Below are 27,092 nucleotides of genomic sequence, written 5' to 3'. Positions count from 1 at the left end.
AGGGCACCACCACCAACTCAATGGACATGAGTTTGAGCAAACTCTGGGAGATAAGGAAGGACAGGGAAACCTGGTGTGCTGCAGTCCATGGGGTCACAAAGAGTCAGACACAACTTAGCAACTGAATAGCAACAACAGCTATGCTGCACTACTAGTTAAAACTTTCCAGTGGTTTCCCATCGCCTTTAGAGTCAAATCCAACTTCTCATCTGACTCCTGATGTTGCCGAGTACTTATCTTCCAGTCCTGTTTCCCTCAGTCACCTAGCATTCTTTGTGCTCACTGAACCTGCCAAGTCCACCTGCTCTGTGGGGCCTTTATGCACCCTGCACAGGGACTTCCTATCTTTCATTCATGATTCAGTTCAAACGCTACCTCTTCAAAGAACCATCCTTGATTTCCAACCTACATCACCCCACTCCCACCCTGTGTCACTCACATCCCCTGTTTGCTTCTCTTTATAACACTTACCAGTGCCTAGAAATATCTCAATTTGCTTTTTCACTCCTGTCACATGTTTCTCACCATCAAAGAGTAAAACCTCAAGCAGGAATGTCCCTGTCTTGATCATGGCGAGGCCCCCAGCAACTGGAATGGCACTTGGCACCAAGCAAAGAGAAAACGAATAATTTATTTCATGAATTATCTTTCAGACACATGTAGATTTTTAATTTTTTATTTATTTATTTTTGGCTGTGCCATGTGGCATATGGGAGCTTAATTCCCTGACCAGGAATTGAACTCGCGTCCCCTGCATTGGAAGCAAAGAGTGTTAACCACCAGATTTGCCAGGGAAATCTCTTAGGTTATTGTTTTAGAATATAATTCTGAGTGCTTTTAGGAACCAAAAAGGCCATTCTGAAATGAAATTTGAGAATAAAGAGAATGAAGTCATTGACTTTGTTGAGATCACTAATATGCTACTTTCGTCTTTGACACATCTTAACCTTAAAAAAAACTGCACTAAGATCATAATCCTCTTCCCCAGAGGCTCATTCCGTGCAGTGACCAGCACTTAGCCGCCATCAACAAAGGCTGATTTCCTCCCTGTAACACCGTGTACTTATTCACTAGCTTTCTGTTACTAGGCAAGGGAGAAATCCATTCATATCTGTATTTTAAATACCCAACACAGCATCTGGCTCATGGGCATTCAGTAAAGATTGTTGAACATTGAATTAACATCGTCTTCTAGATTAAGAAACCAAAGTAGAAGTATTTTCCTCTTTCTTGGCCCATGAGGTAGAAGTACTTCCTCTGGTGTGCGGGTGCTGGAAGCAGGCAGTGTGATCTTCTGCAGTGCTTGCATCATAATGGTTTCTTGATGTGTTTAACTCATTCATTTCAAAAACACATATTCCTTCAATAATTGTGTTTGCTACTCTTGTTTTTCTCGTCTTTCTTTTTGAAACTGGTAGTGATAGAAACTGAAGACCAAAAAATGAAGAACTTAGTCACCAAATTGTGGCTTCACAAATAGGCAAGGAGAGTAGGGGAAAAAAACAAGAGCTAAAGAACAGTTTCAAGGACACACTGAATCATATTGTGGAGTGATTCCATTGAAGGAGAGGCTGATACAAAAAAGCAGAACAAAAAAGTGAGAAAGCCAGAAATGAGTTTCTTTCTGAGCGAAAGATACAGAAAGCCTGAAGTGGCATCATTTCTAGGAGATGTAAAAACCTTAAAGAAGAAAGTTCAGGGGTTCGAAAGCAATACCGATGCTGTGGAAAGGCCACCCTATCACCTGTATTTCCATCCTGCCCACCCCAGCCACACTGCTGTTTCGTCAGTTTCCTGACCCAGTTTTCTGTGAGCTCTGTTGTAGACAGCAAGGACACCAACATGACCAAGAAGCCAGCTTGAAAGGTTAGACTTTCAGCACTGGTCAGTGGCATTCTCAAACTCGTAGGTTTACATTACACTCCAAAATAGCCTGTTGAGAGAGTTGACATGATCTTCTCAAATCCTTTCTTCATATCAGTAGTTCAGAATTAGAGTCTCAGGGCTGACAAATACATCCTGCATTTTTTATGATTTATTAGCAGAACTTAGTCAGTTGTGATTTAACATTTGTTCTTTCATAGAATGTTTTTAGCTATAAAAAGCAGCCTGGTATGTGGGGACTTCCATGCTCAACCACATGGGTCATTTTGTCAGAGGAAGCAGAAATACAGACCTTAATATGTCTTAAATGGAAAAGCAGAAAAGCTATGAGTGTTTATTTTCTTCCTCTTTCGTCTCTTACTGAGACACAGCCTAACATTTTATAGGAATGTCAACCTCTTTTTAATCCTTGGTTTCTTAGCCTGAAATCAGACTTTAAATGGCTCTTGGTGTTCATGCAAGAACACTGTTTTAAAAGTGAATTTAAAATTTAAAACCATGAAATTTAAAAGCTAAGTAAGAGTCTTTGTCAAACTAGATTATTCTGAGTTAGAATATTCCTCTCATTTACAAGCTAAGGAAGCTGAGATTTGGAAAGGCTCTTGTTCAAAGATAAAGAGTAACTATGACGACAGAAATCAAGCATAAGCACCTTGATTTTTGCTACTAGAGTTTCTGTCGAAACAGCGTGCTCTGAGCCAGCTGCTTCTTATAAAAATAAGGTGCATGATTTGGGAGAAATATTAACCCCCTGAATCCCACAGTGAGTGGTACCATTGTAGTATTGCAGAGAAGGGGTTCTAGAGGGCTTACTTCAATTCAGTAAAGGATATGTGAAAATGAGACTGCTCTGGACTTGATTGTACTAGGAATATATGTCCATATAAAGACTTTTGTAGGAATATTCATAGCAGTATTATTCATAATCCAAAGTGGAAGCAACCCAAATGTTCATCAACTGAAGAGTGGATAAACAAAGTGTGGTATGTCTATACAGTGGAATATTATTCAGCCATAAAAAGGAATAGAGTACTGATACATGTTATAACATGAGTGAACCTTGAAAACAACCCAAACGTCCATCAAATGAAGTGGATAAACAGTGTGGTATATCCATACAATGGACTAGTATTCAGCCATAAAAAGAAATGAAGTACTGATACATGTGGGTGAACCTTGAAAACATTATGCTAAGCAAAAGAGGCCAGTCCCAAAAGAATACCCGTGGTATGATTTCATCCACATGAAATGTCCACAGTAGGAGAATCCTTAGAGACAGAAAGCTGGTTACAGTTGCCTAGGGCTGGGTAGAAGGGAGAAAGGGAGTAACTTCTAGTAGATATGGAATTTCTTTTGGAGGTGATTAAAATGTTCTAAAATTAAGTAGTGATGATGATTGCATAATCCATGCATAGACTTAAAACTACTGAGTTCATTTTGAAAGGGTGAATTTTATGGCAAATCAGTTATATTTCAATAACACTGCTATTTTAAAGATAAGGATGTTTTGAGGTGTTAAGATAGGTGTGATGTAGGTGGTCAGAGACAGGATACCAGAAAATCATAAAAACACATGTCTGCATTCAGGTACATCATTCTTTAAAAAGAATAACAATATACCAGAGCCACAATAAAGAGCATGGCAGTACATTTCATTTGTAGTAATATTTTATTGCCAAAGGGGATTTAATGTGGCTTGCTTACAAACAAACAAAACCACACATGTGAAATGACTGGCTGAGTTAATCACTAGCAAAGCTTATGAGTCTAAAATATTCTATAGTTTAGCTGCAGACTTCATGGGTGATACAGACAGTAAATGATATAGTTCAAAGAAGAGAAGATGCATGATGGATGAATTAGAGAGAATTTTCAGAAGAACTGATATCTATATCAAGCCTGAGATTAGGAAAGAACAAGGTAAAAAGAAGATTTATGAAAGGAGAAGGAAAATGGGCAAGTCATGTGTAGGCATGAGCCCAGAATGAAGGAGAAGTGTGAGCAGCCATTGGAAATGATGCCATGGCGAGTTGGCTGTGGGGGATTGTCTTGTGTCTTGCTTCTGTTTGCTCCCCCATGAATCCTTGTCTGCAGGCCTCACAGGGATCAGGCTGTTCCCCTATGCTTCCTGGCGAGTGAGCTCAGACCACAGCCTCTGAGTCCTTGCTGAGGGCAGACCCCGATGCAATACTATCTTTCTATTGTTGGAACACTGTGATCTATTAATACTCAGAGTTTTCCATACATAAAATGTTTTGTCCTTACTTCCTTGGAGGAAGTGAGACACATTTTGGAGCCTAGAAAATGAAGCACAGAAAAAAGGAAGTGACTTGCTCAGTGGTTTGCTTGTCCAAGAGTAAAAAGATTTTGAAACAGATTTCCAAAGTTCCCTAATTATATACTTAAATACTATGGTGGATGAGTCACCGGGCTTGACCTGGTTATTTGATGACGAGGGTCCAGTTATGGGCAACTGCTCACCATTTGTGCATTTCCCATACAATTTAACTTTAGCAAAGCAAGAAGGACCTTTCCCTGAAAGCACATTGAAAGTATTAATGTGAAATGCTCACCTATTAAAAAAAAATATTAAAATCACAATACTCTTCTGAATGGGGTAAAACTGTATTTCCAGCAACAGATGTAGTGTTAAATGTCTGCTCTCCTAGGATAAAAAGCAGTATCAGTGTTTTAATTTGAGAAATTTAGGTGAAGACTACTTTAAAACACATGCTTAGGTTGGAATTGACGTGAAGTGTTAGTTAATAGTCCTTATTGAGGGGACTGTTGACTTCTCAAGCTCCACTGATGGGTTACTCTAAACACCATCATTTTTGTCCACTGTTTTTGAGCAGCTGGGATCAACAATGCTGTCAGAAGAATCTTTGCTCAACTCCAAGATAGGAAAAGCAACTTCTTTTTTAGACTCTTGACAGTGGCCTTTGGCCGATTGAGAAATGGCCGCTGTGTGCTTGGAATGACGACTTCTGCGGTCCCCAGCAGAATGGTGGCTGCGGTAAAGCCACAGAGACGACCCGCTACAGAGTAGAAGGAACCAGAGCGTGTCAGGGCCGCAGTGGAGGGTGTCTGAATGTCATGGACCTGAAACTACACACACAGGCCCGCATGTCTTGTTTCATAAATAAAAGGACAGTTTTTACTTCCAAATGCCTAATCTCTGGACAATAGGCCCCTTATAAGACTCTACCACCAGAAGAGGAGCTTGGCTGAGCGCCAGTTGAGTCTCAGCTCCGTCTCATGCTATTGAGCTCTACTAATTGTCGACCAGAGGGTTTATAAAAGAGAACAGGAAGTCTGTTGTGGCCAAGGCAATTTGTAGTGGTCTGAAAGCATCTAATTCTCAGAAAAGAAATTCTTTGTAGCCATGTTAATACCCTTAACAAATATGACTCTGTATACTTTTCTTTTTATTTGATCAATTTATTTTTGCTTCAACAGAGACACATGAAAGAAATTAAAAATGAGCAAGATGGGGATAAGGGATGAAGAGGTACAGACTGTTATGTATAAAATAAGCTACAAGGATATATAATACAATACAGGGAATATAGCCAGTATTGTGTAGGAACTATTCATGGAATATAACCTTTAAAAATTGTGAATCACTATGTTGTCCGCCTGTAATTTATATAATATTGTACATCAACTGTACTTCAATTAAAAGTGAAAAAAAGGGATAAAAAAAAAATGAGTAGAAGCTCTCCAATTCTTAAAGTTGAAATTTTAAGGAGGCCTTCTGCTTTTTCAAGTAAAGTCTCCAATATTATGGCAAACTATAACTGAGGTCAGTAGTGTCTTATTATACATTCCTTTTCTTGTATCTGTGTACTCTGTACAAAGTATTAGATTTGCATGTTGTAAAATATTGTTGTATATTTCTCATGTGGTTACATGAGAGTGGCTCAGCTCTAACTGCCTTAGTAAAGAACTGACATCATCTCATATCTAGAGGTCATCAGGAATCATACATAACCATTGTACATATTATTAATTTTTATTACCCCAAATTCAATGAACTTCCAATCATACATCAAGTGTGAACATTACCCTATGTATTTGGGGCCCTAATCTTTACTCTGGTAACATCACAAATCAAATAATAGTGTGATTATCATTACCGGAAACCCAAGCCCACCTTCCAGAAACCTACTATAAAGGAAAAAAAAAACAATTTCTTAAACCAGCTCACTATTCACTCTATTGAACTATACCACAGAGTACTGATCTTAGTGGGACAACAGGCTTATGGTATAACTAAACAGGAAACTAAACTGCAGGTCCCTTCACTGTCCATCAGATTTAGAGTATTTTAGAGAAGATATTATTTTTTTAAAGGCAAGAAATCAATAAGAAACTGTTGTGAATAATGAAAAAGAGGAGTCTTGTTTTAATATAAAAATTTTATTATAAAATAATGATTGAAATATAGAAAAATTTTTGAATTAGAGGAAAAAAATCCTTAATCTTGCCAATAGACCACAGTATGCAATGTTCCCTGGAAACCAATCAAGTTACATTGTGTATCTGCAAATTATCTGTCCAAACAGGAAAGACCTTATCCCCAGATAATTGAAATCCAGCAATAATCCCCAAAGCTCACTTCAGGCACGGATTCTCATCTTCTACTCCAGCCTCTCAATGGAGTTTGTTTACTGTTTATTTTCTAACAGAGTAAATAACATAAAAGAAACAATTTGAAAGAGGCAATTCTAAAGGAATAAAAATGTAAAATCTAAGTAACAGTAAGTCCTACATTGACTCCCGAAATGTAGGATTACTATGACGATGCAAATTCGTGAAGTGTTCCGTACTTTGGGGGCTTCCCAGGTGGCTCTGTGTGTCTATGTTAGTTGATCAGTCATGCCCAACTCTTTGTGACCCCGTGGACTGTAACCCACCAGGGCCCTCTGTCCATGGGTTTCTCCAGGCAAGAATACTGGAGTGGGTTGCTATTCCTTCTCCAGAGGATTTTCCCAACCCAGAGATCAAACCCACGTCTCCTGCATTGCAAGCAGATTCTTTACTGTCTGAGCCAGATGGCGCTAGTGGTAAAGAACCCTCCTGCCAATGTAGGAGATACAAGAGACCTGGGTTCAGTCCCTTGGTTGGGAAGATACCCTGGAGTAGGAAATGGCAACCCACTCCAGTATTCCTGCCTGGAGAATCCCATGGACAGAGGAGCCTGGTGGGCTACACTCCATGGGGTCACAAAGAGTTGGGCACGACTGAAGCAACTTAGCACACACACGTTGGCCCCAGCATGCTTCACATAGGAAGTAATTGTTCCCTGTATGTGTATCTACACTTGGCTTGAATCAATAGCCATGGCCTCTGAACACTTCCAAACTTCCTTCACACACTGCAGTCAACACACTGACAGAGAGGCTCTTTATCTTTCAAGATGAGCTTTTATTTTTGCCATATGATGTATCTTGAATATAATTTTCTCATTATTTTGTGTCCCTTGATCATGTTACATTCACATGACGTTCTTCTTCTTTCAGGGTCCAAACTCCATCTTCCCAATATGCACATACATACATGCACATCCACACACTCATTCACTCACAGATACATTCACACACCACACTCACTCACATGTGACACACACTCACCATGCACATACACACACGCACACTATCAAATACAGCCTACCTCCATGCATAATCACACAGACACTACACATACATACACACACACCAAACACATATCACACACACATACATTCACACACACATACACAACAGGCAACCACAGACACATACCACACACACTCAACAAGTAAATATTTGAGCACCCAGCCAGGCACCGAGGTTATAACAGTGAACAAAACAGACCAGATTTCTTTCCCACCAGGAGCTTATATCAAGAGTAAAGAAAAAATTGAAGAAAATATGAGCCTAGGATTAGAAGATAAGGAATGATTCTGCCCCTGGTGGCAGAATTGCCGTTGCCATTGTGAACCCAGAAGACTAAATTCCCTGGACCCCTCCCCTCCCCATTCTGTGAAAGTAAGGACAGATTTTGAGAGTCTCATCTACTTAAATAATTAGTCTAGGAAAAATGCCCTTTATCTGTTGTTGTTGTTTAGTCACTAAGTCATGTCTGACTCTTTTGCAACCCCGTGGACTGTGTAGCCTGTCAGGCTCCTCTGTCAATGGAATTCTCCAGGCAAGAATACTGGAGTGGGTTGCCATTTCTTTCTCCAGGGGATCTTCCCAACCCAGAGACTTAACCCATGTCTCCTTCATTGCAGTCTGCACTTCATGTAGAACAGCTCAAATGAATCCTGAAAGTGAAAATGTCAGTAGCTCAGTCATGTTTTACTCTTTGAAACCCCATGCTCTGTAGCCAGCCATACTCCTCTGTCCATGAGATTCGCCAGGCAATAATACTGGACTGGGTTGCCAGTCCCTTCTACAGGGGATCTTCCTGACCCAGGGCTTGAACCTTAGTCTGTTACGTCTTCTACATTGCAGGCGGATTCTTTACTGTCTGAGCTACCAGGAGATTGTGCTATATGATTTGTAGGTTTGACAGTGTACAAAATAAAAGATCCCAACTGTTGGTACCATGTATGCTAACAGACTCATCATCCCAGCACCCCTGTAATCACCAAGGAGAACAGAATAAAAGAAGCTGGTGGCTGAGGTTGCAAAGTTACATGGCATCCCATAAGATATATACAGAGGAAACAATCTGTGCATTACATTTTAAATGTTTTCTTTGAAGAGATACTTTATCCTTTTAGTTGATGTATATTCATTTAATAAAAATTGGTTTGTTTAGCTTAAAGTTGAAGATGTTTTATTTCTATGAAAATAAAGACACCAAAAACATGACTTATTTTCTTCAAGGTCTAGATTTACTGAATACCCTTTCTTCTCTCCCACCCTATCTGTGGCTACACACACGCAGCTTCTGAAAGACACCAAATTTACCCTGTGAATATTCAGAAGATTAGTCAAAGTAGCATTGACACATTGCTGATTGTGTAGGTTTTCTTTTTCATTTCAAATGTATTTTATCATTAGCAGCAACAAAGGTACCAATATAAATAGTCAAAATATACAGATGCCCAAATTTTTGTTTTCTCCATGGAAGGAAACAGCTTAAAATTGTGAGCTCTACAGAGAAAACAGTAGTCTGTAATATCATAATCTTCCATTGTACATTGGGAATACATCCCAAGATGCCTAGTGGATGCCTGAAAGTGTAGATGGTACTCTATAAATACTATTTTTTCCTACAAACGCATACCTGTGATAATGTTTAACTTATAAATTAGGCACAGTAAAAGATTAACAAGGGTAACTAATAGTAAAATTGAACAATTATATGATAATAAAAAATATGTGAATGTGGCCTCTCTCTCACAATATCTTCTCATACTGTACTCACTCTTCTTCCAGTGATGATATGAGATGATAAAATGCCTAGGTGATGAGATGAAGTGAGGTTAATGATGTAGTGACATAGTATTAGGCTACTATTTATTGACCTTCTGACAATAAATCAGAAGGAGGGTCATCTGCTTTAGGTGATCCTGGATCCTGGAACCCTGAGAAGGTCAATGAGAAAAGATAGTGGGGGCAGGCAGAGTGGAGTGGCTTGAGATACCATCATACGTCTCAGAACAGAACACTAGAAGTTTCCATTTAATATTTTTGGACCCTGGTTAACCACAGGTAACTGAAACCACAAATAAGGAGGGACTAACTGTAATGCTCGGAGAAGGCAATGGCACCCCACTCCAGTACTCTGCCTGGAAAATCCCATGGACGGAGGAGCCCGGTAGGCTGCAGTCCATGGGGTCGCTAAGAGTCGGACACGACTGAGAGACTTCACTTTCACTTTCATGCATCAGAGAAAGAAAAGCAACCCACTCCAGTGTTCTTGCCTGGAGAATCCCAGGGATGGGGGAGCCTGGTGGGCTGCCATCTATGGGTCGTACAGAGTCGGACACGACTGAAGTGACTTAGCAGCAGCAGCAGCAACTGTAATGCTCCCTGGTGGCTCAGACAGTAAAGAATCCACCTGCAGTGCAGGAGACCCAGGTTCTGTTCCTGGGTCAGGAAGATCCCCTGGAGAAGGGCATGGTAACGCACTCCAGCGTTCTTGCCTGGAGAATTCCATGGACAGAAGAGACTGGTGGGATCCGGTCCATGGGGTTGCAGAGTCTGATACAACTGAGCGCTGCTGACTAATGCTTTCATACTTGAAAGTGTAATGCTACTAGTGATGACCAAAAGAGGTATGAATCTTCCCTCATAGAGAGTAAATTGCTAAGAACTATGGAAGTTTCTGTCTTCTCTTATCCTCAAATACTGAGATCTAATACACTTTCTTACTGTGTCTTGGGTATAGTGGTCTACACAGTGCTTTCAAGTTGGAAGATTTAATTCCCTTTCCTTGTTCTTCTCAGACCACCACAGTATCTTGGGACATCCGAACCTTGTATTCAACAGTACCTGAAGATGCAGAGCACAAAGCAGAAAATTTACTGGTGAAAGAGGTAAATGCAATGCTTCCAATCCATTATTTTAAAAAGTTTTGTTTTCCCCTATGTAGTTCTTAATGCAACTTATTATTTTTGCTGTCTCCCTCTCTTTTTCAATAGAGAATTCCAACTGCAGTTGTTAGTTAATGTCTTTCAACCTTTATTACTTACTTCCTGTGAATCATTTTTCATAGTCTGGTGACCATTCGAGTTCTGGAACTTTTAAATTTTGTTTTTACTTAATTTAAAATCCCCACATTGAGAAATAATTGAGTATTCCTAACAAAAAGATTTTGGAGAAGGCAATGGCACCCCACTCCAGTACTCTTGCCTAGAAAATCCCATGGACGGAGGAGCCTGGTAGGCTGCAGTCCATGGGGTCGCGAAGAGTTGGACACGACTGAACGACTTCACTTTCGCTTTTCACTTTCATGCATTGGAGAAGGAAATGGCAACCCACTCCATTGTTCTTGCCTGGAGAATCCCAGGGACGGGGGAGCCTGGTGGGCTGCCGTCTATGGGGTCGCACAGAGTTGGACGTGACTGAAGTGACTTAGCAGCAGCAGCAGCAGCAACAAAAAGATTTAATTTTATTTTACTTATTTGGATTGACTTGTAGGAAATGCCATATTATGTGAGAACTTTGGATAACAAAGTTTTTAAGAGAGATATTTCAAGTATTAACTATGGAAATAGTTAATGACTTCACTGGTAGCTTAGTGGTAAAGGGTCTGCCTGCCAATGTAGGAGACACAAGAGACACAGTTTTGATCCCTGGGCTGGAGAATCCCCTGGAGAAGGAAATGACAGACCACTCCAGTATTCTTGCCTGAAGAATTCCATGGACAGAGGAGCCTGGTGGACTATAATCCACAGAGTCGCAAAGAGTCAGACATGACTGAGCACGCACACACACACATAAAACCATTTGGACAGCTTAAAAGGACTGATAAATTCTGTTGGTGTGTAGCATCTATCTGCATTTTGTTGGTGTGTGGGTTAATCACTCAATTGTGTTTTACTCTGCAACCCCATGGACTGTAGCCCGCCAGTCTCTTCTGTCCATAGAATTCTCCAGGCAAGAATACTGGAGTGGGTTGCCATTTCCTTCTCCAAGTTGATATAAAACTGCTTCTTCTAGCCAGACTACAGGCAGCTTTGGGGCAGGGATTGGATGCACACTTAACAGCTATTTCTCATTTGTTTGAAAGTGAAAATGAAAGTGTTAGTGGCTCAGTTCAGTTCAGTCCCTGAGTCATATCTGACTCTTTGCAACCCCATGGACTGCAGCATGCCAGGCTTCTCTGTCCATCACCAACTCCCAGAGCTTACATAAACTCATGTCCATCAACTCAGTGGTACCATCCAACCATCTCATCCTCTGTCATCCCCTTCTCCTCCTGCCCTCAATCTTTCCCAGCATCAGGGTCTTTTCAGATGAGCCAGTTCTTCACATCAGGTGGCCAAAGTATTGGAGTTTCAGCTTCAACATCAGTCCTTCCAATGAACATCCAGGACTAATCTCCTTTAGGATGGACTGATTGGATCTCCTTGCAGTCCAAGGGACTCTCAAGAGTCTTGTCCAGCACCACAGTTCAAAAGCATCAATTCTTCGGCACTCAGCTTTCCTTATAGTCCAACTCTCACATCCATACATGACTACTGGAAAAAACATAGCTTTGACGAGATGGACCTTTGTTGGCAACGTAATGTCTCTGCTTTTTAATATGCTGTCTAGGTTGGTCATAGATTTCTTCCAAGGAGCAAGTGTCTTTTAATTTCATGGCTGCAGTCACCATCTGCAGTGATTTTGGAGCCCCAGAAAATAGTCTGACACTGTTCCCATTGTTTCCCCATCTATTTGCCATGAAGTGATGGGACTGGATCCCATGATCTTTTCTGAATGTTGAGTTTTAAGCCAACTTTTCACTCTCCTGTTTCACTTTCATCAAGAGGCTCTTTAGTTCTTCATTTTCTGCCTTAAGGGTGGTGTCATCTGCATATCTGAGGTTATTGATATTTCTCCTGGCAATCTTGATTCCAGCTTGTGCTTCATCCAGCCTAGCATTTCTCATGATGTACTCTGCATAGAAGTTAAATAAGCAGGGTGACAGTATACAGCTCTGACTTACTCCTTTCCCAAGTTTGAACCAGTCCATTGTTTTCCAGTGAGTCAACTCTTCACATCAGTTGGCCAAAGCATTGGAACTTCAACTTCAGCACCAGTCCTTCCAATGAATATTCAGGGTTGATTTCCTTTAGGATTGACTGGTTTGATCTCCTTGCTGTCCAAGGGACTCTCAAGCATCTTCTCCAACACCACGGTTAGAAAGTATCAGTTCTTCAGTGCTCAGCCTTCTTTATAGTCCAACTCTCACATCCATACATGATTACTGGAAAAATCATAGCTTTGATTATATGGACCTTTGTCAGCAAAGTGATGCCTCTGCTTTTTTAATACCCTATCTAGTGTATTAAATACACTTCCTTCTTAAAAATCTTTAACTTTGTTGTTCAATTTATTTCCACATATTTTATACTATTGTTGCAAAATTGTGAGTAGACTCCTTTTCGTACTATTTATTGCTGATATTTTTTAAAAGCTACTGATTTTCTAATTTAAAATTTCTTTTTTTCTAATAAGTATATTGTTTCCTTAATTTTTGTCTTATTGTCTAATATCTCTAAAACAATATTGAATAATAATTCCAATCAGGCATCCTGTTTTATTCTTGATTTGGTGTTTTATGATAGTTTCAGAGACAAAAGAAATGTCTAAGAAAGGTCTTTCTGGTCTTTATCATGTTTAAGAAGGACCTTTCTCGGTCTCCACAGTGTTTATAAAGACTGGATACTCAGTGTTACAAAATTCATATCCAGCCTATTGACATAATAGCTTTTTTGCTTGAATTTAGTGCTGCAATAGAATTAATAGGTTACTGTCCTGTGAATACACACTTGTGTTTCTGGTTTAAACTTTCTTGTTCAAGTTGTATTTCTACCTTAATTCTTGGCTGCATTAGAATTGCTAATTTTTTTCAAATTTTTGCATTTATATTCATGAGTGAAATCTGGCTCTGGTTTTCTTTTATTTCTTTGGTATTAGAGAAATGTTAACTCTTAAAAATAGACATTCTCCATCTTTCTCTGCCTTCTGAAATTAAAAAAAAAAAAAATAATAAGCCAGTGAAAGAAACCAAGTATTTGAAACAGACCCAAATGCGTATGGTTACTTGATAACTGGTAAATGTAGCACTTCAAATTCCTGGTGAAGGGTGGGCTGGTCTACAAATACCACTGGGCTATCTGTTTTGAACAAAAGTAGTTAGGGCTGTATCTAACAGTACATGTGAACATTAATTCCAGATGAATTTTTAATATCTTAATTTCAAAAGCAGAAGCTGTAAAAACATAAGAAGACATTTTAAAATGAAAAGTTATGAAACATGCATGCATTTAACAAAGTCTTGAATTTTTATGATGAATGGTGCCATCAATAAACCCAAAGAAAATGGTTAGAGAATTTATTCACAACTCATATATCTTTTCCCATACTCCCCCACAGACATTCCTAATACACAAAATTCTATAAATTAATAAGAAAAAGGTAAATAACCCAAGAAAATATGAGCACAAAGAAAGGAGCAGGAAATTCAAAAAGAGCAGGAATTTTAAGTTGGCCCAGAGGAATGTAGAATTGCCAAGCTACACTTGTAATCATAGAAATACAAATTAAAAAAAAAATGATGTATAATATCTGAATGAAGAAATGAGAGTAGGCATATAGGGAGACAAACACTATCACATAATGCTTCTAATTCTCACATGTCTGTGGCATTTAGAGATATTCAAATGTGTATAAATATGCAGCATACATTTTAGAAAAACAAACACTAGAACATAAAATACAATTACAAGCATGAGTACAGTGTGCATGCGTGCATGCTTGGTTGCTCACTCATGTCCGACTCTTTTCAACCCCATGGACTATAACCTGAAAGATTCCTCTGTCCATGGGATTTCCCAGGCAAGGATACTGGAGTGGATTGCCATTTCCTTCTCCAGAGGATCTTCTCAACCGAGGGACTGAGCCCGAGTCTCCTGCATTGGCAGGAGGGTTCTTTACCACTGAGCCACCAGGGAAGCCCACTTTGTAATATCAGCTGATATAAGTCGGGTTGAATATGTTTTGGCACATCTACATTTTATAATAATAAGTAGGCAATAAAAATTATACACATTTAAGTGCATTAACTGGAATGCCCAATGTATAGATTCTGTATTGTTGTGGTTACAAACAAATTTTTTTAATAAAAAATATTTTGAAAAAGTTAGAGTGTATCTAAAAATACTGCCAAAATTGGAAGCAACTTGAGTCTATTCCATAAAATTGTCTCCAAAAGTTAAAATCCAACTGTATACTTCTAGTCATTAGGTAGTCACTTTAGAGACTTCATCACCCTAAACTTTTCTGTTGTAAATCTCAGGACAGAGCATCTGTCTTGACAGTGTGAATGAATCTTCTTACCATGTTTTTCCCACTCTTGTGGATCTAAAGTAGAAGAAAGTGGAAGAAGCCTGGGAAGAAACTCTTATTCCCTGCTAATTTTTCCGGATCACTAGCAGTGAAAACCCTGTGAAGATCCCCATAGTTGAACTTGTTTTTAAGGATGGAGATAAAGAGAAAACTTATGCCTTGGGATAGAAGACGAACATCAAATGATGATAAAGGAATATGAATAGTGGAACCTGGAGACAGTAGATAAGAAGAAAGGGGTCCCCAGAGAGCTGGGTTAAGACTGAGAAATAACCCCAGAGAAGTAGGCTGCCAAGAAGTCTTGACCTCAGTAGCTAATAATCATTATTGACTAGTTACTCTGGGCCAGATACGCTTCTCAGGCCTTTCCTTGCAGTAATTACAAACATACGTTTCATCAGCAGCAGCACCTTCTAATGATGAGGTAACTTTCATAGAAAAATTAAGGAACGTGTCCAGCATTATACAGCTGGGAATAGACGGGTCCAGCATCCCAACCCATGCTGTCCGGCCCCTAGCCTCTTAACCACGATGCTGACTGCCGTGTGTGCTTTGCTATAGCTGCCCTCTGGAAAGAACACTTGCCTCAGTCTTCGCCCTAACAACCCCCTGTAGCTTTGTAATCCTGATGCCTGTAGTTATTGGACCATACTTTGCAAAACATTGACTGAATTTTTCCAACCAGAGTAAGCCAGCCCTGAAGTGAATTCACATTGCCATTTTTGTAGGATTTTGTAGAAACACGCGTTCCCCTTACAGTGGCTGCTGTATTGCACTAAGCAACCTTTTTGATCCACCCTGTGCTCAGTTGCCCTGTTGCTCCCCAATAGGTGGCAAGGATAAATACCCTGATTGCTAGGCAACAAATTGGCATGAATCTTATTTAAACACCCCAAGTTCAACACTAATGTTGCATTCTGCCTCTCTACACTCTACTTTTGACAACTCTGAGCCTCTTAGGAAAGGTGGTGAGCATTCTTTCCTTTTTCAAATCTTGAATAACTTTGTGCTTTAATAAAATGAGTGATCTCTTCCTTTACTGTTTAATCTGTTATTATGTCTCTTTTGTGTCTATGAAATGTAAGGTTAAGTATTCCCCCAGACAAGAGTATAGGTGTACTTCACATCCACTAAAGCACCTTACAGTTATGTAAAACTAACATGAGTCCGAGTTTGGCAACATTGTATATATAGGTTAGATATGTGGGTATGTATATGTATGTATATGTATATATATATGTAGAGAGAGAGAGCACTTTATGTTACAGAACTGCTACCTCATTTTAAACCCTACAGAGCAGGTTCTGAATGATCAATAACTTGCCCACATTCACACAGAGTGGGAATTAACACCATGCTTTTACCCACTTTTACCTCTGACCCTTTGAAAAACACCTTTAAATCATGCTCTTAATATCCTGATCTAATGGGGCTATTTTCACTGTGTACAAGGGAATATATCCTTCATTTAGACAAAGATTTCATCTTTCTGCCTCAGTTTCTCCATCTTTAAATGAGGATATTAATAATCCCAATGCCATGTTTCTAGAAATAAATATAGCAGTAGTATGAAAACACTTGGAACACAACTGGGAACCAATGTCTTTATCTGATCCTCATAAATAGCCTAAAATCAACATCTGTAACCATAAAAATTATAAAAGACTTCCATGATAAAACAAGCACCACTTCCTTCCACTGGAAGGTCAGGGGAGCAATTAAAGGGATCTATAAATAGGAGGCAGACTTCTCAAGCAAAACTTTTACAGCAAAGTTTTCATTTTAATGTACACAAAACATTAGTTAATGCTAAGCTCTTGGTTTGGTCTTTCTTAACAAAGAAGATGAGCAAGTAGAGAATTGAGAATAATATAGTGACTCAACAGGGAGCAAGAGTCCAGGGACCACTTCATCTGAATAGCTGGGAAATACAGTAAGTACTAAGGTAGCCAGTTACTCTGCCAGCAAAGCCTTTTGTGATTTCTAGAAATCAACCTGCATCAGGAGTAGACTAACAATGAAGTGAGGCATAAGTCATGAATTCAAGAATCCAAGTCTCACTTTGGTCAAGACATAAAACACTCATAGATTTAAGAGTCGTGGAAGCATTAAAAGAATAGAAGCAAAATATCTATATCTACATCTGTATCTGAATACACACACATATACAGTGATTATGTACTGTCCTCATCCAGAAAGGACTAAGTTACTGAGACAAAGAAAAGTTCAGATTTTTAAACAGGGTTTCCAGACCAGCAATAATTGAATTTTCCAGGGGGAAAAAAAAATTATAAAAGAACCCAAGATTGAATAGGAAAAACAAACTAGATTCAGAGAAGACAGAATAAATGTCATTGAAATCGCTAGGCTTCCATAGCAAATGCACAATAAAAACCAGGAAAAAGTTGATTAAGATCAGAGCAGACACTAATTTCACATAGGCACGGAGTGTTCTGCAGAAAGCCGGAACTGCAGGATGTTCATGGTCACAAACACCCACAAAGTTCTTTAACTAGCTAACATCCACAGAGTCTGCCTTAGAAGAGAATAATGGCATGAAATATTCCCCAAGATTTTTTTGGCCATGGGGAAATTCTGCTTCCCCCCTGAGTATCTTGAGAAATGTCTCTCAGAAATGCCGATGTAAATCTGATGGAAGAAAATCAACAGGAATTGGGGGCATGGTAGAGTTCAAGCCAGAGAGACTATTTTAATAGCCTAGCTGGGTTAAAGATCTGTACTAACGTGGCAGATAATGGTGGTAATAGTAAAGAGCTGTTAAGGAGATAGAATTCATAGGAGTTGGTGATGGAAAAGAGAGAACTGTGTTGGTGATGACGTCCACATTTTTGGCTTGGGCTCTTAGCTTGATAGTTGTGTCAGTAATTTAAATAAGGTACCCAGAAGAAAGTGCAGATTGCTCAAGCAGAGATGGATGAAGAAAATAAGATGACATCTCTGGGTGACATGCAGAGCAAGAGATTCAACAAGATACATACATAGGTCTCAATATAGTAGGAAGGGGTGGGCTCTGGCTCTGGCTTTAAAAATTGAAACTCTGAATCTGGAAGAGCTTGCCCAGTAATGCCACGAGGCAGGTCCCTGAATGACATTCCCATGTAAAAGGCTGGGAAAGAGAGCCCAGCACAAGAAGTGGACCAGTGGACCAGGAGGTAGGAAGAAAACAAGGAGAAATGATTTCTCAGAATCAGAGAACTGTCAGTAGCGAGAGTGAGGCAATGATATAAAACACCAATGACGTGTCGAGATTGGGTAATTCACTAGATTTGGTAATTGAGAGTCACCAGTTGTTCTTTAACAGAGCAGTTTCATAAACTTTGATCACAACCTGAATGCTGCTGGGTGAACTCTGAAGAGAAGCAAAGTGTGTTATCTTGTCAAAGAAGGTATATGTTTGTCCCTTTACCTAGGAAGTGCCTTGAGAGTAAACCCAGTAAAAATATTGGAACTCTTCAGGTACAACGCTGAATCTTGAAGTTAAAAATAGTTCAGTAGACTGTTAAATTATGTACCAAAATATTGAAAATGAAATTTCTTTCTCTCCTTCTTCCTCTTCCACCATCTGGACTCAGATAAGTGGCGTTCAGTTAATTCACAAGAAAATTATGAATAGTCAGGATAAAAGCTGCATCATGTTGAGAGAAGATTTTAAGCAACACGGGTCCTGGCATTTCAAGAAAATTATGGGGAAAGGGAGATTAGCCTTGATTTTAAATGTATTTCATGCAGTGTCATTTTGTTAACTGAAAGAAATATTTCTAAACAAAATGAAATGCATCTTGTCAGACAATTTCATTTCTTTTATAGTTAAAATAATTTTATGTATTTTATCTTTAATTTTGAACTGTATATTGTGTACTTTTGATAAAGAAACCATTCTTTTGACCAAAATGCCTTTGTACTTTATACAAATAATTTGAATCTCATATGTAGAATAATGTGCAATTAAACTTACCGAGAAATAAGAATAAGTCTTTCAATAAATAATTCCAGAGTTTCTTTGCATGTATAAATAAATTAAGTAAAAAAATGAAAACTGTTTTCTGAATCTGAAACATTGGGCAGAAAATGAGTGGTTCTAATGCATTCATTAACCTTGGACCAGAGCATAGTAAGCATGGTTTTCGTCAGTCTAGAACTAGCTCCTCTGCTCTGACATCAGGGGTACATGCACAGTTTGTAGTGCTGGAGAAGTGTCCAAGGAGTCCCTTGGACAGCAAGATCAAACCAGTCAGTCCCTTTGCAGGCAGACGCTTTAACTTTGGAGCCCCAGGGAAGCCCCAATCCTAAAGAAAATCGACCCTGAATATTCACTAGAAGGACTGATGCCAAAGCTGAAGCTCCAGTACTTTGGCCACCTGATGCAAAGAGCCGACTCATTGGAAAAGACCCTGATGCTGGGAAAGACTGAGAACAGGAGGAGAACGGGGTGACAGAAGAGACGATTAAATAGTATCCCCTCCTCAATGGACATGAATTTGAGCAAACTCTGGGACAGGGAAGCCTGGCATGCTGCAGTTCATGGAGTCGCAAAGAGTAAGACACGGCTTAGCAACTGAACACACTGGGGGAAACACAACTATAAAAAAAACACCTCTCCAAATTGCAAATAATTCATAATATTTTCTTAATAAAAGTAGTGCAAATAAAAAGATTTTTGTTTCTGTTTGAAGAGGCTCTTAATTCATTAGTGAAGGTCTTGCTGGAGGTTAAGGGAATTTTATATTGTATGTACTTTTTATAAGTATTTTTATAAGTACAGCCATATTTATTTTGCAACTTCAAGAATTTAATGGAAAAGGATATCAAAATCTGTTAACCTGTATATAGGCCTAGTTTATATAATGATTTTTTTCTATCATGGTCAAAATAAAATGCATCACCCAATTTATTTTTTTTTTCACATTAAATGTATGATAGTAAAGCTCAGTGATAAAGAATCTGCCTGCCAATGCAGGAGATGAGGGTTCAATCACTGGGTCAGGAAGAACCCCTGGAGAAGGAAATGGCAATCCTCTCCAGTATTCTTGCCTGGAAAATCCCATGGACAGAGGAGCAGCATGGGCTATAATCCATGGTGTTGCAAAGAGTCAGACACGACTGAGTGCACACACATACAGAGATAAACATATGAATGTTGATTAAGGTAAATTCAAATTAATCTACTCTTTAGTGGCATTAGGATAGAATGTATATAGAAAATGCAATTTAAAAACAATGAAATCAAAATTCTTTGTGTTTTACATTAACCACCCTGAAGAAACGTATTTCCGAGTTGTTCAATTTCCTAGAACAGTAGTCTTGTTTCCAGACATGCAAGTGTTAGTCACTCAGTCATGTCCAATTCTTTGTGACGCCGTGGACTGTAGCCCACCAGGCTCTTCTGTCCATGGAATTCTCCAGGCAAGAAAACTGGAGTGGGTTGTCATTTCCTTCTCTACCAAATATGCAAAATGGTTCCAGTTCTAAATTGACTTCCTCTAGACTTCTTCACAATGAGAGTCATCCTATGTTTGGTGGTAAGTGAATAAAGACAGAAATATAAATCAGAGACCCTGGAATATAAAAATAAAAAAAAAAGATTCTTCATAAGTTTGAACCTAACATTTCAATTGCATTGAATTACAATATAATTTTTGAATTATATGAAAAGAATGATTAAATCATAATTTTATCAAAGGTTTTTTGTTTGTTTGTTTGTTTGTTGTTGTTTTTTAGTACCATCCATTTGTTATGTCCTGACAAAATACTTGGGATAGCTAGCTGGAAAATTAAAGTGTATTCCCCCAGATTAGGCACAGGTATGACTTATGAAAGTCTAATTTTAAAGTTTGTTCAGTTGCCTTAATGCAGCACATTTTGAAAAGAAAAGCCAAATACCTTGATTCATTTTCAGTTTAGAATCAACCAAGACAGCAATTTAGGCAACTCTATAATTCAAACAAAATAGTTTAAAAATTATTTTCACTTATGGTTGGCCTTTGCTATGATATTCTGTTTTACACTGTACAGACATATTTATATACATAGCAACATTATCTAATATCAAATAATATTTTTAAAAAACCAGACTCAAAAAACTATTAAATAAGATTCTATCATGACTTCTGAAATTGAGTCAGATCTATAGTCACATTTATTTTCTCCAAACTCATTTCCATTTCTCTCTCTAGAATGTAGTATAAGTTTTAAAAGATCATTTGCAGTTCACCTTATTTTTATAGTGCAGAAATTAATGATTTAATTTTAAAGGAATATATAATGTGATCCACTTAAATTTTAAAAGAAAATACCTTTTCCTTTTTTTCTAAAATACTGATGCATTTATTGGGTGACCAATATCCTGATTTGCAAGAAGTTTCACGTTCTATCTGTTGGCCTGGCCAATAGCATTTCTTTTTACTTTGAAGTGCCTCAATGTGGACAATAAATTATCCAGCCACTCTTTCAATACATAATTCACCTGAATTCACTTAAATTCATGATGCTGCATTTTTTAACATTTACAAAATAGTCATAATTATTTCTAAACGTTATAAAGAATGGCATTGATATGAAAATTACCACCATCATTTTACACATACCGATTCATCCCAGTGGTAAGTAAGGGCCAAAGAGATCACCTTTTGTGGTCACATAAACCTTCCTGGCAAGGCAGTAGTTATGTAATTAAGTAAGCCTCTATAGCCAGGAAGAAAAATAATTTTCAATCTAAAAAGCCATCTATTGCCTGCTTATTACTCTGTAGTCATAATCTAATAATCAGCCTTTTTAAGAGCTGGACAGATTACATTGCCAAACTCAAATTGCTATTTGAGGTAGGTAACATGATTTGAATTGATTCTGATGATTTTCTAAGTTCAGTTCAGTTCAGTCGCTCAGTCATGTCTGACTCTTTGCTACCTCATGGACCACAGCATGAAAGGCTTCCCTGTCCATCACCAGTTCCCGAAGCTTACTCAAACTCATGTCCATCGAATTGATGACGCCATCCAGCCATCTCATCTTCTGTCGTCCCCTTCTTCTCTGGCCTTCAATCTTTACCAGCGTCAGGGTCTTTTCCAATGAGACAGTTCATCGCATCAGGTGGCCACAGTATCTGAGTTTCAGCTTCAGCGTCAGTCCTTCCAATAAATATTCAGGACTGATTTCATTTAGGATGGATTAGTTGGATCTCCTTGCAGTCCAAGGGACTCTGAAGAGTCTGCTCCAACACCACAGTTCAAAAGCATCAATCCTTCAGTGCTCAGCTTTAGAGTCCAACTCTCACATCCATACATGACTACTGGAAAAACCATAGCTTTGACTAGACAGACCTTTGTTGGCAAAGTAATGTCTCTGCTTTTTAATATGCTGTCTGGGTTGGTCATAGCTTTTCTTCCAAGGAGTAAGCATCTTTTAATTTCACGGCTGTAGTCACCATCTGCAGTGATTTTGTAGCCTCAAAAAATAAAGTCTCTCACTGTTTCCATTATTTCCCCATCTATTTGCCATGAAGTGATGGGACTGGATGCCATGATGTTAGTCTTCTGAATGTTGAGTTTTAAGCCAGCTTTTTCACTCTCCTCTTTCACTTTCACCAAGAGGTCTTTAGTTCTTCTTCACTTTCTGCCATAAGGGTGGTGTTATCTGCATATCTGAGGTTGTTGATATTTCTCCCAGCAGTCTTGATTCCAGCTTGTGCTTCATCTAGCCTGGCATTTCGCATGATATACTCTACATATAAGTTCAATAAGCAAGGTGACAATATTCAGCCTTGACATACTCCTTTCCCGATTTGGAACCAGTCTGTATTCCATGTCCAGTTCTAACTGTTGCTTCTTGACCTGCATACAGTTTTCTCAAGAGGCCAGTCAGGTGGTCTGGTATTCCCATCTCTTTAAGAATCATCCATAGTTTGTTGTGATCCACCCAGTCAAAGGCTTTGGCTTAGTCAATAAAGCAGATGTTTTTCTGGAACTCCCATACTTTTTCAATGATCCAGCGGATGTTGGCAACGGATGATTTTCTAAAATGGGAAAGAAAGGGGAGAAAAATGAAATGTTTTGTTTACAGTGTTTTAGGATACCCTTTACAGTTGTCCAATCTTTTCTAAAGTATTTAGATCTTTAGAACTTTTAAGGTGTCTTATTTAGTTATTTCTAAGGGAAAAAAAAAAAAAACATGGAAGATTCATTCATTAAAAATATGTATTGAATGTCTCCTATCAGTAAAGGCCCCATGCTGGAGTTGGTATCCTCCCTGCTCTTATAAAAGACCATGCCTACTTGAATAACACTGGAGCATCATCTCAGTTACTAAAATTCCCTGCATGAAGCTGGGACCCTAATGTTTTCAGTTCCTAGGCAGACAACATGTTAAGGACATAGTCATATTGTCACTCAGGTGGACTGATGGATTTCAAGACCCCCTCTAGAGATTCTGATTCAGTGAATCCCCTATAGGGCCCAGGAACCTGCATTTTAATTAGTAACCCCCATGGACACAACACAGTTTAGGAAACACTATCCTAATGGTTTAAAAGCCTTTGGCCAAGTTGACCTGACTCAAATTTTTGTGTATCTAAAAAAATTTAATAGGCAGAGATGGCAAGATAAAGGCTGAACAAGCAAATGTAATCAATGAATAAAATGTGAACCAGGGCATTGCTGTTTGGAAAAATTAACCAGTTCAACAAACTTTTGTTGGACATTCAGCCTTCATCTTTGAAGCTGACTATGGCAGCCCCCCATTTTCAAGGGGAAAAGAAGTGGGTATTTTGAAGCCAGTATTGTGGGCTAGGTATTAATAATTTTTAAGGAGAAAATGGGACCATTGCCTCATTGTAACAAGCAGAGTTATAGTCTGTGGCTTTGAACTTCAACTGGTCACTTCAGCTTCAGTTTTAGACAAAGAGGAGTTGTTGTCATAATTATAATAGTTCTTAATGATCTTCTTAGAGTGAGTATGTGAGCTAGAACAAAGAATAGAGAATAATTTTCTATGCGTAACATTTCTAAAATGCCTAACTATGTAGGAGAAACATTTGTATGTTTGTAAAATCCACTGGCTTCCTCAGAATCAGAGAAATCACTGATTTAGAAAGATTCCTGAGGGTCATCTAATTCAACCTAAGTCTTCATCTACCCACTACCAGATATAAGAAACCTAACAAATAAATTCAGGAGTTTGATAAAAAAACAGAACACTGTAATTATCAGAGCTTAGATAGCTCTCTAATACTATACTTGAATAAGTCAAGAAAAACAAGTTGTTATTCTCCACTACTATGAATGTGATTTATAGAATGAGTCAAACTCACTGGCAAAACTGATTTTTTAATCAAATGTTTATTGATTATTTACCCTCAGTTAGGTATTTTATAAGAATTGAACCTAAAGAAGGTGGTATTATTTAGACAGATAAAAAAATTAGAGATGCTAAATCACTTAATGGAGATCTGCCAATTAATACCAAAATTCAAAACCAGGTCTGTCTGACTTCAAGACAGAGAGAAACACCACAGGAAACATTTGGCTTGATAGTCCAGATGTGATTTGAAAAAAACAAAAGTCTGCAGTTATCAAACAACTCATAAATGACTTCAACAGACTTCTTAAGTCAGGCAAATCCACTTTGAAATCCTGCTTCTGTCATGTGTGGGATCTTGGGCAGAAGTCTGAGCCTCTCCTTGCCTCTGTGGTCTATAAAATGGGAATAACAAAATCTCATGTAGTGCTTCTTAAGATTGTATGTAAAAGACCTAGTAGTACAGTATCTGACAAACACTTGCCACTGCAAAACAGAAGAAGAGGTTTTTACCAGGCTTTACCGATATAAGAAAGTCAGTCAGTCAGTTCAGTCGCTCAGTCATGTCCGACTCTTTGCGATCCCATGGACTTGCAGCACACCAGGCCTCCCTGTCCATCACCACCTCCCAGACATGAGCTGAAATTCGTGTCCATTGAATCAGTGATGCCATCCAACCATCTCATCCTCTGTCATCCCCTTCTCCTCCCGCCTTCAATCTTTCCCAGCATCAGGGTCTTTCCTAATGAATCGACTCTTCACATCAGGTGGCCAAAGTATTGGAGCTTCAGCTTCAGCATCAGTCCTTCCAATGAATATTCAGGACTGATTTCCTTTAAGCTGGACTGGTTTGATTTCCTTGAAGTCCAAGGGACTCTCAAGAGTCTTTTCCAACACCATAGTTCAAAAGCATCAATTCTTCAGCACTCAGCCTTCTTGATGGTCCAACTGTCACATCCATACATGACTACTGGAAAAACCATAGCTTTGACTAGTCAGAACTTTGTCAGCAAAGTAATTAATGTCTCTGCTTTTTAATATGCTGTCTGGATTGGTCATAGTTTTTCTTCCAAGGAGCAAGCATCTTTTAATTTCATGGCTGCAGTCACCATCTGCAGTGATTTTGGAGCCCAAAAAATTAGTCTGTCACTGTTTCCATTGTTTCTCCATCTATTTGCCATGAAGTGATGGAACTGGATGCCACGATCTTAGTTTTTTGAATGTTGAGTTTGAAGCCAGCTTTTTCACTCTCCTCTTTCACTTTCATCAAGAAGCTTTTTAGTTTTTCTTTGCTTTCTGCCAGAAGGGTGGTGTCATCTGCATATCTGAGGCTATCGATATTTCTCCCGGCAGTCTTGATTCCAGCTTGTGCTTCATCTAGCCAGGCATTTCACATGATGTATTCTGCATATAAGTTAAATAATCATTGTGACAATATACAGCCTTGACATCCTCCTTTCCCAATTTGGAACCAGTCTGTTGTTCCATGACTGGTTCTAACGTTGCTTCTTGACCTGCATACAGATTTCTCAGGAGGCAGGTAAAGTGGTCTGATATTCCCATCTCTTGAAGAATTTTCCAGTTTGTTGTGATCCACACAGTCAAAGTCTGTACCATAGTCAATGAAGCAGAAGATAGATATTATGAGACAGAAATTTCTAATCCAGTCTAATGTCCTGAATGTTCAGCTGCTAGATCAGAGATCATAATAAATAAAATGAGTTACAAGTCTTGTTGGAAGTCAATACTAGTTCCAGCCCAAGAATGAAGCCCTGCAGTTCTTGGTTCAGTTCTATACCCTCTTATATATTCTTATAAAGAGTATATATTAGTTTGGCAGGTTTTTTAATCAAGAATCTTTAAAACACTTTGAACACTTTATCTTAAGAAAATAATCCAAAATGGATCAGACTTGGGGGAGAATGAGAGGAATAAATGTGTGAAGATATACTCTGAAGCATTTTTTTCTACAATGGCACAAAATTTGAAATAGCCTTAAGAATGACTCACTCTCTCCCCTGTATAGTGTTTGAGTTAGTTGCTTAGTCCTGTCTGACTCTTTGTGACCCCATGGACGGTAGCCCGCCAGGCTCCTCTGTCCATGGAATTCTCCAAACAAGAATACTGGAGTGAGTAGCCATTCCTTTCTCCAGGGGATCTTCCTGGCCCAGGGATCAAATCCAGGTCTCCTGCATTGCAGCTCATTCTTTGTCATCTGAGCCACCAGGGAAACCCTTCTATAAGCCTTGCTCAAATGTCACCTTCCTTATAAGACTCACCCTAATGATTCTATTTAAATTGTCCTCCTCCTCCCAACTCTACCATCCTCCTTCATCTGCTTTCTTTTTCACACTACACTTACCATTCCTGATATGTTAACCCAATTTACTTATTTTTGTGTCTATTGACCAGCTTTTCACAAGGGCTTATGTTTTAAGAGATCATGAATTTTTGTCCTTTTCACTGATGTATTTGCATCACCAAAGAAAATCCCTAGGTACAGAGTATGGCTTCAAAAATGTTTATTAACCATATTAATGAACTAAGAGACTGGATTGATAAATTAGGGTATGAGACTTTATTCTACTTATTTAAAGTGTCATAAAATTTGAAAAGCAAAAGTAGAAAATCTTTAGAATATACCATTAAGGGAAGGATTGAAGGCAGGAGGAGAAGGAGACGACAGAGGATTAGATGGTTGGATGTCATCACCGACTCAATGGACATGAGTTTGAGCAAGCTCTGGGAGTTGGTGATGGACAGGGAAGCCTGGCATGCTACAGTCCATGGGATCACAGAGTTGGACATGACTGAATGACTGAACTGAACTGATACCATTCA

The 27,092-nt window shown here is 38.7% G+C and overlaps 1 protein-coding gene across 13 annotated transcripts in view; it reads left to right on the top strand.

Annotated features, from left to right (window-relative positions):
• DOCK10 (dedicator of cytokinesis 10) overlaps positions 1-27,092 on the top strand; it is a 302,832-nt gene that overhangs the window by 133,896 nt on the left and 141,844 nt on the right. For all 13 annotated transcript variants that reach the window (XM_025278357.3, XM_025278360.3, XM_045164608.1 and 10 more), the window contains exon 3: positions 10,331-10,420. In XM_025278357.3, coding sequence (XP_025134142.3) covers positions 10,331-10,420 — 90 coding nt within the window. The remainder of the gene's footprint in view (positions 1-10,330; positions 10,421-27,092) is intronic.

Source organism: Bubalus bubalis, chromosome 2 (assembly GCF_019923935.1).
Source record: "Bubalus bubalis isolate 160015118507 breed Murrah chromosome 2, NDDB_SH_1, whole genome shotgun sequence".
NCBI classification, from domain to species: domain Eukaryota; kingdom Metazoa; phylum Chordata; class Mammalia; order Artiodactyla; family Bovidae; genus Bubalus; species Bubalus bubalis.
The sequence above is the reverse complement of the archived record's forward strand: the minus strand, read 5'-3'. Positions and strand labels throughout refer to the sequence as shown.